The sequence below is a fragment of the Osmerus mordax genome, chromosome 5 (assembly GCF_038355195.1).
Source record: "Osmerus mordax isolate fOsmMor3 chromosome 5, fOsmMor3.pri, whole genome shotgun sequence".
Lineage (NCBI taxonomy): Eukaryota > Metazoa > Chordata > Actinopteri > Osmeriformes > Osmeridae > Osmerus > Osmerus mordax.
In genome coordinates, this window is record NC_090054.1 from 17,201,069 (window position 1) to 17,219,058 (window position 17,990).

Sequence of the window (17,990 nt, forward strand, 5' to 3'; positions counted from 1 at the left end):
AGTCTCTCTATTTGTTTACACAATGACATCTTGCATAAAAGAATATTCCAATCTATTGTAAACTGCCCTTGAATATCTACGTGTAATTTAAATAGTGCTGCTAGAGAAATAAATCAATTCTAAATGTAACATCTTACAATAAACACTTTTTAGACTTTTACCGCAGTGTGATTGTGAGTTATTTTGAAAAGTTGTGTGATCTAAACACCTGTTCTACAGTACAGTATGTCATTATAGCTTCAGCAAAAATAATTTTTCTGAACACCATGGTGCAGTGAGTTATCAGTCTGAATCCTGCATTTTGTCCTGGCCTCCGGCTACACATTTCCAATAAGAGATAAAATGCCTCGGAATTAGAGACATAATATTGCTGGAAACAACTCACACAACCCATGGTGCATCTAATCAATTTAAGCAGTTAGCCTGTGAACCTCACTAAACCAACCATCTTTATGCACGTTAGTCAGGAAGTAGAGGAAAAGGTGACGCTGTCTGTTGCTGGACTAGAACCCCTTTGACTGCTAGACAAAATATGTTCTCCCATTCCTGAAGTAGGCTAATCTTTGACCGAATATAAAGTGAACATAAATATGGGTTTATGAGGGAGAAAAGAAGGTTCCATGTTTAAAGAATCAAAGAAGAGCCTACCTCTCAATTCAATTTTATTCTTACTGTTCATTTTTTCCCCTCAAAACTGTATTAACACACACACACACACACCACAATCATGTGTCTCTCCCCTTCCCAAATCAGTGGATTTGCGTAACTTTATTAACACACAGGAGTTCTCTGGTTGAAAAAGTCTGTTTTTATTCCAGTCTCTGGACCGACATGTTAGTTCATTTACATTCAAACAACAGGTGTCACCATGCTGTGGAACAGAGGAGAGGAAAAGAGGAGCAGATGTGGGTTTTATCCGCATTCCATCTTCTTCCATTTAGTGTGTGTTGGTGTGTTCTCAAACTGTTTTTGATCAACGCATGTATGTGTATTTGTGTGTGTCCTCTCATTCGGTTTTTTGATCAGTCAGTGGCTCCTGGGACGCAGAGACAGAGGCAGAGGCAGAAGCAGATTCTTCCTGGGTCCTGTCCAATCCCTGGCTGAGGCCTCGGTCACCTGACTGCGTAGTGTCTCTAGGACCAATGGCTGTGTTGGAGTTTGAGGTGTCTATACTCTCATAGGCCTCCGAGGTCCACTGTGAGGGGAGTGGAGGGAAAGACCAGAGAAAGTCCTGGATTGATCAGAGGCTCTTAAATGTACAGTCAACTACTTGAAGGGCAACCAACACATAGCATATATAATCATTAATTATGAAATAATTATTTGATGAACTAGTAGAAGGTGGAGTTGAAAGCAAGGCGTAGAGGTCAGTGGGTCAGCGGTGAGGTACCTGTGTTGCCCGGCTGCTGGAGCGATGTGAGGGTCCGACGGCGATGTTTACACTGCTGGAGGACTGCGTGTCGGTGGTGTTGCCCCCCTCGGCCGCCGACAGGCCCGAGATCACCAGGCCGCTGGAGAAGCTGCGCTTACCGAACAGCAGGCTGAGGGTGGAGGAGGAGGAGGACACCTGGCTGGAGCGCTGCTGGGCTGCCGCAGCCAGCTGGGAGCTCAGGCCTCCCGCCGTAGACAACCGCGGGACCTGAGGAGAGTATGTTAGTATGTATCTATGTGTGTATGATTGTTTATCTGTATTTATATATATGCAATCACTTTCCACTGCACTTTTTTAGGATAGCTTCTGTCCATACTTTATTGCACTACACTGTATATCCTGCACTTACTGCTATTGCACTTCTGGTTAGACCTAAAATTTCGTTGCCTTGTACCTGTACTTGTGTAATGACAATAAAGTTGAATCTAATCTAATTTATTGTATTTATTTATGATGAGTAGTTTAGTTATTTATTTGTGAGTGGTTTTAACCGGACCTCAGTATCTAATTTCGTTCTAGCTCATGTACCATGTTTTGGAATGACAATACAAAATCCTTAACCATCGTTACAGAGGAGAGGTGTGATGAGAGGCAAGGTGTGTGTGGAGGGGGCATATGTGTGTGTGTGTGTGTGTGTACCTGGGAGAAGATGGAGGCGATGGAGGTGTTGAAAGACAGCTGGCTGTTGGAAAGACGCTGCACAAGACCGTGGGCGGAGCCTGAGACCTGCTGGCTGTCTAGGATTGGCCCTGATTGGCTGGTGACAGGTGGGCGTTGGCTTTGGGGTTGGACCGACCGACTCCTGTACTCTCTCCTGCCTAGAACAACACACACACGCACAAATGTTACACTAAAGCTTAAACGGTGTCCTGCAAACCAGTAACTCTTTAGTTTTCTTCTCGTCTGCTTTGGCAGGTATCTACTCTCCAGTCCACAGATTCATAAAGTACCCTAGCATCCTGTAAGATGGTGCTGGTGTGTGTTTCCCTGGTCGTGCCGAGGTACCTGTGGTATGGTGCCGGCTGGCCTGGGAGGTCCTGGGCCGGGCCTGGTACAGACTCAGGCTTTGGGAGGTGATGGATGGATGGTTCTGACTGAGGGTTGATGAGCCACCTGCACAATCCACATCCTCCATGTTCACCCCACTGTTACAGCTGGTCAGGTTGTCCTTGCGCACCCTAGAACACAAACACACACATGAACACACATGGACACACACACACATCCTCCTGCACACACTAACTACTGTAAAACAAGCATCAGAGATAATGTATTCTTGCTGACATAGCAGGCTTCCAATCTGTGCTCTTACGCTAATGCTGAAATTGAGGAAACACATTTAACTCAAGGGTAATGAATTAGACTTATAAATCTAATCTAATCTGAGATGAAAGCCTCGCATAAGAGGCTTAAAGAGTGCTGCTCGGGTTCACATACACACACGCACACACTTATACATAATAGTGCCATTAGCAGAACAGTGGAAGCTAATGAAGAATTATTCAGATGAGGCAGGCTGCTAGCTAGCATGTTCCCAGGCCTCAGGCTAGTATAAAGGGGAGAAGAAAAAAGAGAAAGGTAGGAAGATGAAGAGGGTGCTGTCGCAGCACAAAGACTCTGGCAGCTGTCCCAATCTCTCCCCTTCTCCCTTAAATGCACCCCTTTAGACACACACACACACCACACCCACCCTCCCCAGCACTCACCGGAGCCATTTGGAGCAGAGCCAGCTGCGAATGGCGTCCAGGCTGAAAGGCCCGCCCCAGATGCTCCTCAGCTGGCCATGTGTGCCCATGTAGGACGTCGTCAGGGGCGACACATACATGGGGTATCCCAGCGGCTGGTCACATGACGAGTTAATCATGTTCCGCAGAGCCTGCTTAGAGTTCTGGATGCTGCCACGTTCCGGGTTCCTGTTCCGTAGGAACACTAGTTCCTGTTGTTGCCCCGCCCACAGGCCTCGCACGCACTCCTTATTGATCTGGGGGGGATAGGGGGGTTAGAGACAGGAGTATGTTGTGGAAAATCATAACAAATGGACAACCTTAATCTTAACTCTGGAGTCAGGTGGCTGAGCGGTTAGGGAATCGGGCTAGTAATCAGAAGGTTGCCAGTTCGATTCCTGTCCAAGCAAATGACTTTGTCTCCTTGGACAAGGCACTTCATCCTACTTGCCCTGTGTGTCCCCGTACTTACTGTAAGTCGCTCTGGATAAGAGTGTCTGCTAAATGACCTGACCTGTCTTTGACATCCACACATCTCACACCAGTGCCTCACCTTGATGACCTTGAAGCTGAGGTGGCGTTTGTACAGCATGATGATCTTGTACTCGTCCGTGCCGTCGTCCACCATGTGGCGAAGCGTGAGCAGCGTGTCGCGGCTGGACAGCACCGCCTTGCGCCAGGCGGGGTCGCTCTCGTGGCAGATCACCAGGCTGCCGCGGTAGTTACTGATGGCCTCGTACAAGATGGACGCCTCCTCCGTCTCCTCCAGACACGTGAAGTGGTCCTGAGTGGCCGATGAAGGACGGTCAGCATTGAGAGTCAGGCACTCCGTATCTGACTCACAACGTACACATCGCTCTCCTCGTCGTGAGGAGGTGAACAGGTCGACTGGAGTGCGGGTGTAGTTGTGATGGTGACAGCGTGGCTGTTTCACTGCTAGTTTACCTGATGGAGTTTGAGGCTCATCCTAACCCCAGGAGCCACCACCTTCTGCAGCAGGTCCATGTCCGCAAACACCCACTCATCCTTGGTGGCGATACGGAAGTCCCCCTTAAACAGGGTGTTAAACCCATACAGGAAGGACTCCAGACTGAGAGGAAAGGGGCAGGGAGACAAGGACAAAGGGAGGGAGGGGAGGAAGGAAGGAAGGGAGGGGGCAGGAAGTGAGGGAGAGAATTATAAATGGCAGACTAAGTGGTGTAATGTAACTGCCCCCTTTTGGAACATCTATGCAACTGCAGACCTATCCATCTGCAATTCCAGATGTTTTGATGATATATACACATTTCCTTGTTTACTTGTTGTTTTTGTTTACCTGTTGGACATGTTGTGTGAGGCTGTTCCCAGTGACCTCCTCCCCAGGACAGAGAGAGCGTAGCACAGAGTAACCAGAGGGGAGTCCTCGTCACACTCCACAGGCTGCAAACACACACACACACACACGTACACACACACAATATCCATATACTGTATTAATTCAGTGAAGGTACTATCAAACTTTTTATGAAGAAAAATATATTTAATGGCCCCCATTGTCAGTTGTAACAAAAGCTGTCCCACCCACATTTTAAAACAAACATACACCCCTGGTGAAACTATGATGAACAAATGGCACTGTTCCCACTTGAGCTCTCTAACCAGAGGACTGACTAGTCCTCTTGTCTGTCCCTCTAACTGTCTGTCTGTCTGTCCTCCTGACTGACCTGCTCCATCTTGTTAGCGCAGTACTGGATCCACTCCAGGTAGACGTTGCAGAAGCTGGCGCGTGTGACACCCTGCAGACAGTGGACATAGTCCTCGTCGATCTTCACGCTGAACACACCAGGGTCTCTCTCAATGTGGTGCCACTTGGTGTAGGAGGTGAGGGCCTCCTGGAGGGCCAGGTCCTTCAGCCATGTCTGCAGCTTGGAGCACTGCACCAGGTAGTAGATGATACTCTGGACGGGGAAAACCGGAGAGGGGTCATAACACTAGTTCAGAAATAACCATAATGTGAGATTCAGTTTGTTTAGGTTAGGAAGGAATTCAGTTTGACTAGGTTAGGTTAGTAAGGCCTGGGACCTTACCTTCAGATAGTAGGTGACCAGCAGTTTGCGGAGGTCGTACACCTGCAGCATGGTGGCAGCGTTGTTCTCGCTGATGCTGTAACCCTCCAGCAGGTACTTGGTGGTGGTCACCTCCCAGGCCAGCCAGCGCAGGTTGAAAGCCGCGTTGCAGGACAGCACGTGGGGCAAGTGGCCCGGCTCACAGCAGCAGCAGCCCTCGTCCTCCTCCACCCCCTCCGTGATGGCCTCCACCTCCCTCTGCTGGCAGTAGGTACCTAGGCAGGAATGGGGGGGGGGGTGTCACTGATAAGGTGTCTGCAGGCCTCTGCTGAGCGTTCACCCTGTAAAAGCTGCCAAAGGGTCAAAAAAGGTGCCTGACCTCTGAACTCTAGGCCCCGGAGCTGGAAGGTGACGAGGCCGTTGCCGACCTCCACGATGTGGACGAAGGCGTTGAGGTAGTCTGAGGCCAGGATGAAGCAGTCTCCAGAGCTGTAGTTCCCCCAGCGGCCCAGCAGGAGGTCCCCACACAGGCTGTGCTGCAGCGAGCGTGTCAGGTACTCATAGAAGATGGAGTTTAGGTTGTTGTCATCGCATCCTGGGGACAGAGGAAGGGCTGGTGATGAAGGATCGTTCTTTGTTTGTTTTTTTGGTGCTCTAAATTAAAGTGTGGTATGTATACAAATAGAGGTTACCAGTCTCTTTATCCACCTGAGACACCAGTCTGCTGTTGGAGTTGTCTATACGTTTGGTGCTGCAGAGATAGAGAAGAGCAGAGGAGAAGAGACCCGAGAAGTGGAGGGAGAGAGAGAGAGAGAGAGAGAGAGAGAGAGAGAGAGAGAGAGAGAGATAGAGAGAGAGAGAGAGAGAGAGAGAGAGAGAGAGAGAGAGAGAGAGAGAGAGAGAGAGAGAGAGAGAGGAGATTGGGCACAGGTCAAAGCAAACAGACATGCATGACATTATGGATGTTATGCAAGTACAAGGTCTGATAAACAACACTACAAGCCCGAGCTGGATTCCAGGACATTCTGAGTGTTCTTTTTCAGACCTCTCAAGTCGCTGTTGTGTAAGAATAGGAAAAGATGTCTTCATCAATAAGTTAGACAGTGGAGTAGCTTGTCTCGTTTCCTTGAGCCTAGTCAGGGCTACAACACTTGGCAAAGGTGTTTGTGTGTGTGTGTGTATGTATGTGCACGCAAATGACATCATCTGTCAGACAGACTTGCTCATACAGGGAGGTCTCTGCTGTTGCTGGGGGTGCATGGAGCATACATATTTCAAAGACTTTCTTTCTCTCCTGCTATCCTGCTCTATCTGAGGGAGTCAGATGGCTGAGTGGTGAGGGAGTCGTGCTAGTAATCTGAAGGTTGCCAGTTCGATTCCCGGCCGTGCAAAATGACGTTGTGTCCTTGGGCAAGGCACTTCACCCCACTTGCTTCGGGGGGAATGTCCCTGTACTTACTGTAAGTCGCTCGGGATAAGAGCGTCTGCTAAATGACTAAATGTAAATGTAAATGTAAATCTGAAGCTGCTTTCTCCTGTCCAATAATTTCATTCAGCGTCTACTCTCTACTTGTCTTCCTCCCCAGGGCTTACAGTCAACATCCCTCTACCTCTTTCCTGACTATACATACGTCCACAGGAGGGTGGGGTTCTTACTTGTAGTTCCTCTCCCAGAACTTGACGGGTCGTGGGTAGGAGGTTATAAAGATGGCGCTGCCCAAGAAGGGGCTGAGGGGGGTGTAGAACAGGGTGGTCAGCAGGGTCTGCAGCAGCAACATGGCCGAATCTGAACTAGGAATCAAGGTCTCGCCTGGCAGCCAGAATACACACACCACAAGACATACACAAACATGCAGATAGACATGGTACTCACACATACACCCTGTACCCAGGTTAAGAAACTGCCATGCATAGCTACACACACACAAACACCACAAAACACGGGGTAAATGACGGCCTGTTCCTGGGTTTAAGGATACGAGGCACTGCGAAGGGCTGGGCGAAGGCGTGGAAGGCGGAGCCCCAGGCGATCTGCCAGGGAGCGATGTAGACCATGATGAAGTGCAGCTTCAGGAGCAGTTCCTTCAGCTGCAGGGGAGAACGACACAGCCAATAAGCACCTGGAGGTCAGAGCGTGCGGCCCTAATCACCTGGGAGGGTGTCTGGGAGGACACGGTGGTCCGGAACCAAGTTTCTGTCAAGAACCTCTCAGATCTCCAGGAGAGGAACACAGACTGCTGTACGTGTGAGTCACAGAGACACACACACCCACATTCAAACCTACACAACTCCACACACACAGACCCAACACAAAGAAAGAACAGGCTGTCCTTTGTACCCCCTCCTAAAATAGCTAGTAGATAAGATAGTCAGGAAGAAGAGCTACACACAAGGGAGGTGTGGGCGATGTCTTACTGCCTCAACACTGCTACTACACATCTGTAATCCCTAGAGAAACTTGGGAGGCTGATGTCAGTTCTCTCCGCAAACTGGGTGGGGAGGGTGTGGGAGAGCGTGTAGGGGGGAGTCAGAAGTGAAGAGGCTGGGTCGCCCTGCTAGTTCACTGGATTTGTGCACTTACCATGTAGGCAGAGGCCTTATCACTGTGGCCTGGATTCGAATCCGGCCTTGGCCTTTAGTGGCATGACTGCCCCTCCCTCTTACTTCCCTGCCTTTCCTGTCAAACCTTACTTAAAACCGGCTAAAAGCATGGGAAAAAACTAAACACATTTTTGGAGAAAAAAGCAAGAATTGAAAAGGCCTACTTCGAGTCTGTGATATTCCCTCGGCTTCCAGCGTTTGTATCATTTATGTGTGTGTGTACGTGTGCGCACGCACGTCCCGGCCCCCGACTGACCTTGTGGAAGACTATGGACATGATAAAGAAGTCGAGCAGGAAGCTCTCGGACTTCTCGCAGTCGAAGGTGAAGAAGAGGATGGTGAAGAGGAGGGTGACAAACTGGAAGCTGGGATTGCAGAAGGAGGAGCGCAGGAGCTTCATCCCAGCAACTGTCATCAACAAGACATCACAGCTGGAGCGAGACACAGACACCTGAGCCACTCAGGTCCAACACAGGCCCAGCAAAGCAGCAGCAGCAGCACACTAACATCCTGCTCACAACATGACATCATCGCATGCTCAGCACAGTGTGTGCTCAGAGGCAGCCTATGTTCGTTAGAGTCTCATCACTGACAAACAGTTTAATTGTTAGCTTGATAGACTTCTGCCTTAGGATAATACAGATGTTTAACGGTAGTGTCGGAACGGCTTAACTTGGTGAGCGACAGGGCGGGATGAAGGGGGAGATGGAGGGCATATGGGGGGAGAAAGGTTTCTAGAATCATCTAGAGGAGATGACAGAAGAGGGGTTGGAGAGGAGTATGATCGTTAAGATGAGAATAAGGGCGAGGAAATCTGGTTTTATTATTAGGGGGGTGTGATGGGGAAGGAGAGGAGAAGGGAGGAGAGGGGAGAGGAGGAGATGGGGGAATGCAATAGAAGTACGGTTTGCCAGTCAGGAGAAGATAGAGAGGATACTCACTGGATTCCCAGTTTCTTCCGATGGCTGAGAGAGAAGCCTTCGTTCGTGAGTGCGCTCAGCACGATGGCAGGGTAGATGACGTACTTCTCGAAACAGAGCAGCCCCACGTAGAGACGCTCAAACCACATCAGCTGGGCGTCCTCTGAAACATGAAGCCCACGCTACAATCAACCAATCAAATCAAACCAAAAATAATTCACAAGAGAAAAGCTAACAAAAGAAACATGTCCATTAAAGTGTTGTTTTAACTGTCCTCCCTGTCAGAGTGAACCAGTAACAGCAGTAAAAGGTCAGGTGTCCCGCCTGGTCCTGACCTCGCGGTTCGAACTGCCCGTACTCCTTGCTCTTGAGGACAGGGTGAGAGATCCAGAGCCAGGGGTGCTGCTTCCTCATCTGGGGGATGAGGTAGTGGGTGACCATGCCCACTGTCCCCGCCAGCGCATACAGCACAATGGTGACAAACGGCTGGATGGGGGAGAAAGGGTGAGTAAGGGGGTAGGGTGAGATGGGGAGGAACAGTGAGAGAGGGGGAGTAGGGTAGTAGTGGTAAAATGATCATATTATTTTTTAAATACAGAATTGGAAGTGTACTTCAAATGTACAGATTTCTGTTTTTTATGTTTGTACTTATACTTTGTGAGTAACTTATGTTTTTCCACTTGGGGGGTTAAAGGATTCATCAGGGTCTGACAAACTGACCTTAAGGGACAGGAAGACAGTGCTTGCTGTGATGGCGAAGGTTAGGATGTAGGCGATGGAACACACCACTAGATCTGAATACAGAATCTCCTTCTGCAAACAAAGAAGAACAATATACAGAATGTTACTGTGTTACACCATCCTCACCTTAACTTTATTTTTTTTCCTGTGAGAGGAGAAAAGGTAGTTATTCTCACCACAGAGTTCCTGAGCTTTTCCGGTAGGGGGTCCTTGATGCCCGACGCATCTTCATCCTCCTCTTCGCTGTCCACCAGGGCTGGCATCAGTTTAGACTTGATAAGAGACCTGGTAGGGGGGTGTTAGTTGAAGGATTAGGGATTACAGGGGTAATTATTATTCGGGGTACAGTGTTATGGTTGACTGTTTACAACTGTGTAGACAAGTTGATATCCAATAGAGGCAGAGGGGCAGAAGGATAGACACACAAGACATAGACAGGGACAGAAACTGAGAAGGCCAGCCAGCCAGCCAAAACACCAGTACGTACAGGAGGACCGAGGGGTCGCTGCTCTGGCGGCTCAGGTGGTAGGACAGGACCACCAGCAGCCCACAGAACCCTGAGAACAGAGCTGGTGTGTGCTGCTCATCCCACGGCTCCTGGACAACCACACACGAGACAGGAGGTTACAGGCGACAAACAACATGAACCAGTAAGTGCCAAATAATCATATTCTGTAAAGGAGAGGAGAAGACAGGACACGGCACCCTCGTGTTTTCTTTTTCTTTTCAGTCAAGTCTCTCTATCGGGGAACGTGAGCGTTCGTTGGCACGACATTCTCACTATTACTATGATATTTTGCTTTTCTGCCGTACCAACATCAGGGAGCTTTCCTGGAGCACTTTTTACTCTTGGACACATTAATACCATCAGTTAGAATACTAAATCAGAAGCTGGCCAGCAAGCAAGTCTGAGAGAAACTCACTCAGACAACCAGGACCCAGCACCTCTGCAGCCCTCACTAGCCTGCCAAAGTACTCTCTACCAAGCTAGTCAAAAGCTTTACATATACCTCTCCTACACACTGCTTTACTCGGCTTCACCGCACTCTCTCACACAGCACATTCCCAGAACTATGGCAACTGAAATAGAAACACTTTCGCATTTGATACAGGCATACCCATTCTAACCCTAGCCCAAGCCCACCAGTGAGTTCAGGAATACCTTGAGAGCCCCGAAACAGAAGCCGTAGAGCAGAGAGAAGGCTGTCAGGCTGCGGAGGAGGCTGTACACGGCAGAGTGGAGCCCGGTGGCAGCTAGCAAACACGGTTGGATTCAGGGGTTTACATAACAACGTTAGATATTTGGACCTGGTTCATGCTAGTAAGAATGTTTCCATAAAAGAGAGCACCACAGACCTGTGCCACCGAAGAAGTGCATGTCGATTTGCTCCAGCAGGTAGATGACAAAGGTGTTAATTTGGGGAAACAGTCCAACGAGGAACGTGATGGGGAAGCAATAGGTAAAACCTGAAACAAAGAAAGCAATTACAGACTGTGGACTGGCATAATTATAGAATCCAAATCAAACCAATGTTTAATTTCAACAAAGCTATGGCGGCAAGTCTTTTCCACTCCATACCTGGTAGATGTCAGTAGGATATAAGTGTCAGTGCCATACCTACTAAGATGTCCCGCAGGAAGCGGAGGGTGTCCGAGATGGCGATGGTGATGCCGTAGATGCTGGAGACAGGAAGGTCTTTCATCCTGAGGCTCTGCTCCAGCAGCCAGATCAGACTGCAGAATATACAGAAGTAAGCTGCGCGACTGTAGGCTACCAGCTGGTTATGGCCCTGGAAAGGGAAAGGGTGATTGATTTTAAGAGAGGGAGAGATAGAGAGAGTCAATATATCTAGTCTGGAGCAGTAGTGCTTTTTGTGCAATTTTTTACTTTAATGACTTGTTATGACTTATGATTTAAGACTTACATGGGTAGGTGAGGCAGCATCAGGTTGAACACTCTGCAACACAAAAGGCACGACATAGAGTTCACAGTCTGTGTACAGTAAGCTATCAGCTAAAGATAGACTTTGTGTGATAGGCAGTGTGAAGGGTCATCTGCGCTACCTTGAGCAGAGAGTACTGGCAGCTGGCAATGACGAGGCAGAACTGGAAGACCCAGAAGTCTTTGAAGCAGCCATGGTTGAGCAGAACAAACCCAAGGAACGACACAAGGAAGGCCAGAAATACCGCCACCAGATTCTCCACAACATCCTGGTTCCTATAGGGCCACATAGCCTACCTATTAAACACTCAAACTGCTTCACACTGACCTGACCAGTGACCTACTACAGTACACCTGGTTGTGGGAATAGTGCAAACTTTTATCAGTGTTTCTATTGCTTACCAACAGTTATAGGTGAAGTGGCTATTTACCTGTCCAATAGGGCAAGCAGAGTGAGTCTATCATACAGGAGGTTGATCCACTTCCCTGGAAAGAGTTTGAGTTTGTAGTAGAGTTTCCTGGAGGGCTTCTCTTGAGTGGAGGTCTCTGACGACTCGTCTATAGAGTCCTCTTCCTAGAGAAAACATCATCAGAAAATCAGTCACATAACGGCACAATTCATGTGGATCATCAATCTGTGTCAACACAGATTCTGTGTTGGCCCCTGCATAGAGATACTGTGATATCAATGTGTTCACATACAGCACTGTTCAATAATATCAGTGGGCCTACTTCATAATTGTGAATGAAGGAGTAAAGTGCTTCTTGAAACCCTATCTCAAACCTTAAAAGGAAAGAAAAGACCACAATGCACCTTTCCTGCACATTAATCACCTCAAAGCAATGTCTAGTTGGCATTCCTTCCCTCAGCAGCCATTAGTTGGCCCGGAGCCTCTACAGAATGGTGTTTGCTGTCAGCCACAAACTAGGAGCTAGGAGCTATAAGCTGTAGGTGGAAGGATATGGCTGAGTCATATGAGATCTCTGGCCAAGCACCAGACTTCTCACGAGGCTGTGTAGTGCGATGAATGGCTGCTGTCGATTGTAGGGCAGAGTCACAGAGCGAGTCAGATTTTTAGAGGCGAAGCAACACACGCTGGAATCGAAGGAAAATAAATCAATTTCAGAAATCGATCGGGGAGAATCACCTGGAAGATCTCTGGATGTGTTCTACGAGGGCGGATCCTGTGGGCAGGGATTATCCGGCGCTGAAATGGGCAGTCGGAATGCCCACCCACCAGACCGTCCTGGCACTCCGAGTTGGAGGAGGTAGAGAGAAGGTCACTAGACACACACACACACACACAAACAAACACTCGCAAAATAATTATTTGTATATTGTATATGTTTTTAGGATATATATTTGAGATTTTCACCAGATCATTCCACACATGATACAATCTTTCATATTTTCAAACAGCCTAAAATGAGTGAGTTGTTACCACATGTTGCCAGTAATGAGTTCCGCCCCCAGTGGCAGGTTCAGGACTCTCTCAGCATACAGCTTCCTGGGTCTGTCTCCTGGGAGCAAGAACACAGGAACAGACAAACAGTTAGAGACCACAGAAGAGTCCACCAGGTCCAGATGTAGTAGGGTGGGACAGAACAATTTTCTATGGACAGTGTGGAAGGTGTAGCAGTTACTCACTGTGTACAGTGTGGAAGGTGTAGTAGCTACTCACTGTGTACAGAGTGGAAGGTGTAGCAGCTACTCACTGTGTACAGTGTGGAAGGTGTAGCAGCTACTCACTGTGTACAGTGTGGAAGGTGTATCAGCTACTCACTGTGTACAGTGTGGAAGGTGTAGCAGCTACTCACTGTGTACAGTGTGGAAGGTGTAGCAGCTACGTACTCACTGTGTACAGTGTGGAAGGTGTAGCAGCTACTCACTGTGTACAGTGTGGAAGGTGTAGGCATCTTCCTTGTTGGTGGCCTCTGGCCTGCATATGACCTGCAGCATGGAGCTTTCTGACTGGGAGGTCTGGGAGGGGAGGGAGTCATAGTCTGGGTCCTTCTCCCTGTCTGTCTGGGGGCTAGTCAGAGGACATAAGCCATTGTAAGACATCACTCTGATCTCACACAAACCATGGTCTGCCTCCCATACTCTCTCCGTCTATGATAGCAGGCCGTCATAGATATAAGCCATCTCTTGGAAGTTATTAGCGGGCGAGCATTCTTTTTATATTTACATAGAGGATATTTTCCATGATGCCTTTTCTCCATGTCGTTACTGTACCTGTCAGGGGAGACGATGGGTATGGGTTTCTCCAGGATAGTGTGGAGGGTATCTGTGGTGGCCAGGCTGTTAGGCGGGTTAGGACGCTCCAGCTGCTGGCTCTCCGTGTTTGGCTCTGTGTTTGGCTCTGTGATCGGCTCATCGGGTCTGGGAGTCCCACTCAAGTCTTCTGGAAACAGGTGACAATGAAACATATATTGCTAGTTTACCATTCACTCTAACACAGCTAGACTTTACTTTAGAGATAATTTAAGTGATAGTTTGGTATATTTCAGAACAGGAATAGTCTATTTTGTAACTAACAATTTAGTGACTAATTTATTTTTTATTTATAATGAACAGTCGTAGCAATCATCTAGACCCACCTTCTTCTACTTCTTTCTCCTCCTCCACTGGCCCCTCTTCCTGTTGGTTGGTCCCGACCCCCCTAGTGCTGATGGACCCAAGCAGAGAAACAAACTCCAGGAAGTTGGTCTCATTGGGTGTCTGGCCCTCCTTGGCCTCCAGGTCTGACTTGGAGCTGGTCATGGTGGGGTGCTGGTTCCTGTTCTTGGCCCGGTCCACCAAAAGCACTGCATCCTTTCCACTGTCCATGCTCAGGCCTCTGACGTGAGTCCTGCCGCCAGGCCCCAGACAGTAGCGACCCAAAGCAGGCGGGATACGCAGGAAGCCATTTGCATCCATGTTGAGCTCTGGGGGGTCATTCTCTTCATTGTGGGAGTGGACATCAATGCCTGACGAACTATTTTTATTGGTTAGCTGAGGACTGGGACTGTTCTCATTGGTTAGTTGGGGGCTAAGATATTCCTGGTCCAGCTGCACCACATCAGAAATCACTAGATCCTTGGCCAACTCAACATCCGGACTGTTTAATGCCTGCTGAGAAGGGTCTGTCTCAGAGACGCTCTTGCCCTCACCTTCCCCTTCCCCCTCCTCTTCAGGTGAGTCAAAGGTTATAACAGGGATCCTGATGTAGCAATCTCCAGTGTTGGGACCTCCTCCCTGGTGGTCTCCACCCCTCTGGGCGTGTGCCTGGGCAGACTCTAAGATGCTCTGCTTCGCCGACTCCTCCAGCTCGGCTGCTGTCTGGGCATCGCAGCTCATGGTGATGATGATCTTCACCGTGTCGCTCTCCTCCAGCCGAGCCGACGGGGGCCCCGAGGTGTCCACCAGGACCACAGCAATCTCATCTGAACAGTAAGTTTCCTCCAATGGGTGTTCCTGGACAAGGGCGGGGTGTGGGGGTGGGAGAGCTTCCTGGCAGTCTTCAGGGATCTCTAGGCAGTTGTTGTTGGGATCTTGGTGCCGTTTCTCCTTATCGTCATGCTCCTCCTCTTCCTTCTCCTCCTCTTCGCTCTCCGGATCACTCCCCTTGGAGGGAGGTAAACCTTCGTCTGCATCCTCCCTGCCGCCATCCTCCTGGTCTACATCCTCCTTGTCTTGTTTGTCTGCAGCGGCAGTCTCCCTGTCATGCCCAGAGCTGGGCCTCTGCTGGGCCTGAAGCAGGGGGGCACCCAGGTCGGGATTGGGGCTGGACAGGTCATCAGGGGATGGGTCGTCCCCAGACATCACAGACCCTGTGGCTCTCGCCTCCGCTCTGCTTTCACCATGACCTGGAGATGGCAATGAACACACAGTTATGGAAACAATTCTCCATGACCGCATTTATTTACTGTGACTGTCACAGCTCTTAAAGCTGCAATTGGTAACATTTTAAAATAAATTCAAATAGGAGAAATAGTGCTCTAGATTCTTGTCTGAACTTCTGTGCCTTCCTCCAGTTTGACTTTGATTTACAGGGGTTTCACAACATAAGTTAAGGAGGGAGGCCTGCCTTGTCCAAGGCTAGAACAGACAAAACCTTTCTTTTTTGACTGGAAAACTTGCACATTTCATTAATGCCAATACATTACACACAACTTAACTAAAACAAACTATTGCACACAACATGGATGGATTGAATCTTATTTCTAATTTGACTATTATACTGCGGTGTAAGATGAAATTGCTGGACTTTAGACACTAAATGCCTTTGGCCTAGGGGAAAAATACAATTGTATTGAATTTTACTAAGTGAAAAACATTGCCAGGGTAGCAGCCTGTCCAAGTTTTGCAATCTCCTCCTCTGCACTTTTATCATAGCCAGACTTTATGAGGTAATTTACTCGTATAAACCAGCTGATGTCTGCATGCCTATCTAACACTGGCAAGTGGGAAAGTGGTCCATTCATCTATGCAACCATTTCAAGGATAGCAGTAGCTACAGTACACTTTGTTCGAACTATGCAGTATGAGAACGGTTGTCAAAATCCAGGTCAGTCTCTTTGAGCACAGAGAAAATACAGGTACCTTCAGTAATCTTCACATCCTCTGCCTTGGAACACTCCTGTAAGGATGACAGATACAGACCATGATCAAGATTAATAGACCGTTAAAATAAAATAATGTATCATAGTCAAAGCATGACAGTATTATACTGGTTAGGTTATGGTCCAGTATATTCACCACTCCTATCAGTCCCGAGTCGGTTTCAGTCTGTTTCACCGTGACCTGAATCACTGGACTAGGCCTGTTTCTGGTCAACATTGTCATGGCAACGCTGTCTGGTACAGTGCTACTCTTTCTGTTGGGAAAGACAGAAATAATATGTTGGTGGGATTTCTAATATAATATAACTGTGTGTGTTGGTGCATGGGTGTGGCAGGGTCTTACCTCAGTCCGGCTGGCAGACAGGAGTCAGAGGCATTGCTCTTCTTCTCTGGTCCTCTGCTGACATCAGAGAGGCTGCCCTGGGGCACGGCTTCGCCGCGGTCAAACATCAGGTGGAGGCGGTAGTTGGCTGCCTTGATGAGGATGAAGAAGATGGTGACAGAGGTGCAGTAGATACTGAGGGCCATGGTGGTGGGGGGCAAGGCCTAAGAAAGGAAAATAACACACACACACACACAATGAATACATAAATCACTGTAAAGAATGTATTGACTCGAAAACAATAAAATCATCATCATTTTGTTAACAATCTATCAAAAAATGTACAGAGAGATCTTGGTGTTGTCTGGGCTCAAGACTCCTTGTAGAACATGGTGTTCTGTTCACAAGTAAAGGATGTAAGTCACTCCTCAGAGACCTTAATTGTTGCCTCGGTGCTAAAAGACTTGCTCTCCCTTGGACACATGCACTACCATTAGCAATAAGTTTCAACTAATGAGATTACATTTCCGTAGCCAGGACCAAGAACACGCTTTAACATAGTCCATGTGAGCATCACATAGTTTTACATTCTGTGAAATAGACAATTAGAAGTCAAAACGTAAGTAGGTTTGGGTGACCAAATACACCATTACATAAGCGTAACTACTACACTAATTTATTCACAAATATACAAGGTCAGTAGTTCTAGATGTAGCTCAGGTCATAACAAAATGTTCTTCTGAGTTTCACACACACTAGGCCTATGTCTTTTGAACAAAAACAATCAGAGAATCACTTTGGTAAACATAACAAGGTTGTTATGTTGACTTGGACTAGAAATAGTATATGGAAGACGAAAATCTCTGGAATTGATCTAACCCTAACAATTCAGCCACCTTAACTGTGAGTTATCCTTAGCTCCAGTAGGCTATACTGAACGGTTAAACCAGAACGTATAGCCTAGAGATGAGTCATGCGTGACCATAGAGGTAAGGTGAGGTGTGTCATGCAGGTCTTTGTGTATAGGCTACACTCACTCTCTCTCTTACAACGCATGTCTCGACTATACAGACATGCGTTACATCGTAAAACTGCAGCATGCAGTGAAAAATGCGACAACACCTTTTCTTTTAAGAAAACGAAAGAACAATGATCCTCTTATCCGAAACAATATGTGACAAAAATGTAGGAAGGTTGTTATCATTAAAAAACGTGTAAGTCTATGATGGTGCTTCTTGATGCAACCATGCACTAAAACGTTACAAACTGCACATAATGCGGCCTTCGTGTGTTATGTTAACTCACCAAATGTAGTGACAATGGCAGCATAAGGAGGAATATCCATAAATAAAGATGACAAGAATTGTTGAATTTGTTCTGATCTGGGTCGTGGTACCATCCTCCTGTCAGTGATGCCCAAACCCCCTGCCGCAAGGTCTGTACCACCTGCGAAACCATCCTCTCAGCGGCGATGGATGCTGCTACAATGTAACTCGACGTAAAAATGCATATGGTCGCCCCATTTCCTACGCTGTTATAATATAACTATCCATTATGGACTCCATCAAGCAATTTATGACTGTTTTAGCCGCATCGTTCCATCCGTGTTTCAGGTCACTCATTACGGCTGTGGTCCTCATTCTGTCCCGTCTTCCTCT

At 47.9% G+C, this 17,990-nt stretch overlaps 1 protein-coding gene across 1 annotated transcript; it reads right to left on the reverse strand.

The window, feature by feature from the left end:
• Positions 1-809: 809 nt before the first annotated feature.
• On the reverse strand, positions 810-17,790 carry pcnx2 (pecanex 2). The gene is made up of 35 exons (XM_067236313.1): positions 17,638-17,790; positions 16,354-16,556; positions 16,147-16,264; positions 15,985-16,027; positions 14,007-15,254; positions 13,642-13,810; positions 13,296-13,438; positions 12,848-12,926; positions 12,554-12,689; positions 11,837-11,979; positions 11,528-11,681; positions 11,389-11,421; positions 11,082-11,253; positions 10,820-10,930; positions 10,626-10,717; positions 9,951-10,060; positions 9,640-9,748; positions 9,443-9,535; positions 9,058-9,208; positions 8,744-8,885; positions 8,059-8,233; positions 7,181-7,289; positions 6,858-6,987; positions 5,894-5,952; positions 5,581-5,796; positions 5,223-5,476; positions 4,860-5,093; positions 4,472-4,575; positions 4,102-4,246; positions 3,710-3,940; positions 3,139-3,413; positions 2,438-2,610; positions 2,072-2,250; positions 1,391-1,639; positions 810-1,195 (listed from the first exon to the last, which is right to left on the reverse strand). Exons 1-35 carry the CDS (start codon positions 17,788-17,790, stop codon positions 1,007-1,009), a joined length of 6,324 nt encoding a protein of 2,107 aa, XP_067092414.1. The 3' UTR covers positions 810-1,006.
• Positions 17,791-17,990: the final 200 nt, after the last annotated feature.

What these genes read in the sequence shown, in the direction of transcription:
- pcnx2 (XM_067236313.1), bottom strand. Translation starts at nt 17,790, where the DNA reads ATGGTTTCGCAGGTGGTACAGACCTTGCGGCAGGGGGTTTGGGCATCA. An exon ending in GCCAGTACTCTCTGCTCAAG is followed by an intron (nt 11,422 to 11,527) that starts GTAGCGCAGATG and finishes TTTGTGTTGCAG; the next exon opens with AGTGTTCAACCTGATGCTGC. An exon ending in TCAGCTTCAAGGTCATCAAG is followed by an intron (nt 3,414 to 3,709) that starts GTGAGGCACTGG and finishes TATCCCCCCCAG; the next exon opens with ATCAATAAGGAGTGCGTGCG.